The sequence below is a fragment of the Octopus bimaculoides genome, chromosome 7 (assembly GCF_001194135.2).
Source record: "Octopus bimaculoides isolate UCB-OBI-ISO-001 chromosome 7, ASM119413v2, whole genome shotgun sequence".
NCBI classification, from domain to species: Eukaryota; Metazoa; Mollusca; class Cephalopoda; order Octopoda; family Octopodidae; genus Octopus; species Octopus bimaculoides.
The window spans coordinates 63103957-63105923 of record NC_068987.1 but is presented as its reverse complement, the minus strand read 5'-3'; the positions used below and the strand labels follow the sequence as shown (position 1 = coordinate 63105923).

The 1967-nt window shown below is 41.4% G+C and overlaps 1 protein-coding gene across 1 annotated transcript in view; it reads right to left on the bottom strand.

Annotated features, from left to right (window-relative positions):
* Positions 1–1967, bottom strand: part of LOC106878089 (nucleolin) — a 25465-nt gene that overhangs the window by 1580 nt on the left and 21918 nt on the right. The window contains exon 3 of the mRNA XM_014927189.2: positions 1306–1480. Coding sequence (XP_014782675.1) covers positions 1306–1480 — 175 coding nt within the window. The remainder of the gene's footprint in view (positions 1–1305; positions 1481–1967) is intronic.

Sequence of the window (1967 nt, the reverse complement as noted above, 5' to 3'; positions counted from 1 at the left end):
AACGTAGTTCTCGGGGATATTCAGCGTGACACAGTGTGACAAGGCTGACCCCCAGCATCGCTTGACAACCGATGCTGGTGTGTTTACGTCCCCATAACTTAGCAGTTCGGCAAAAAAGACCGATAGAATAAGTACTAGGCTTACAAAGAATAAGCTCTGGGGTCGATTTGCTCGACTATAAAGGCGGTGCTCCAGCATGGCCACAGTCAAATGACTGAAACAAGTAAAAGAGTAAAAGAGATTTAGCCGTCATTAGACAAAAGTGAATAATCTATGGCACTCTTCAACAAGGAGATTGTAAATTTTATTGGAAGAGAAACTGACAATTACTATAGTTTTTGTATTTATTTAAAGTGAAAATAATTATAAAAATTACCCTTCAGGAAAAGAGATAATTTTTGTTTTTCTGATTGCTTGGCACACACAATCATGCAAACTCTTTACTGCCATTTAAAGGTTCATGTAATCAAGAGTGAGATGGTGTGCAGTATTTTTAAAAGAAGTTTCTTTTTCCATGGCTGGATGTCCTTCCTTTCACTAGTCCTTACCTGTTTGCAAGCAAGGCAATATTACACCTGGGCCAGACATGCTTTCACAGAACACTGGAAATGAAGGACGATAATTTACAACAGTCATGCAATGTCAAGATTTGTTGGCACTCCGTTGCTTACGACGTCAAGGGTTCCAGCTGATCCAATCAACGGAACAGCCTGCTCGTGAACTTAACGTGCAAGTGGCTGAGCACTCCACAGACACGTGTACCCTTAACGTAGTTCTAGGGGATATTCAGTGTGACACAGTGTGACAAGGCTGACCCTTTGAATTACAGGCACAACAGAAACAGGAAGTAAGAGTGAGAGAAAGTTGTGGTGAAAGAGTACAGCGGGGTTCGCCACCATCCCCTGCCGAAGCCTCGTGGAGCTTTAGGTGTTTTCGCTCAATACACACTCACAACGCCCGGTCTGGGAATCAAAACCGCAATCCTATGACTACGAGTTCGCTGCCCTAACCACTGGGCCATTGCGCTTCCACAATATCAAGATAAAAAGACACAAATATACACACTCACATACACGCATACATACACACACATGCACTCGCACACATAGACACACACACACAATTTACACAATGGGATTCTTTCAGTTTCCATCTGACAAATGCCCTCACAAGGCTTTGGTCAGCTTAGAGCTACAGTAGAAGACAGTGGGATTGAACACAAAACATGTGGTTGCGAAGCAAACTTCTTAACCACACAGCCATACTTGCTTTGATATAAAACTCTTGAACAAACAAAACAATTACCTTCTCATATCGTTTTCTATCTTGTGCTGCTCTTTCTTCATATGATTTCTTCACCTCAGGTGTCGATAATTTCCACATCTTTCCCAGCAGTGTAGCCACTTCAGATACTTTTAATTCTGGTTTTTCTTCAATCAGCTTTGCTCTGTGGTCCTTACAGAAGATGAAAAACGCCGAGCTGAAAATGAAAATAGAAATGAAAGAGAAGATGTAAAGTAAATTAATGTGACTGTAATATAAGGAGCAGAGGTAAATAAGGCACAGACATGGCTATATGGTTGAGAAGTTCGCTTTGAAACCACATAGTTTGGGGTTCAGTTCCACTGCACAGCACCATGGGTAAATTATTTTTTACTATAGCCCCAGGCCGACCAATGCCAAGTGAGTGAGTTTGATATACAAAAACTGTGTGGAAGCCTTTCATGTGTGTGTATATATATAAATACATATGCACTTCTTCAGTGGAACCTGATGCTTGGCATCCTAACCCACCTGACTGCAACCCTCTCAACTTCTTTATGTGGGGTGTGGTGGAATGAGAGACCAACAAATCCAGCTACAATACAAAGGATGAGCTGAGGGCCAGGATTACAAACCGTCCAATCCATGCCAGCATGGAAAATAGACATTAAATTATAATGATGATGATATATACACATATATAT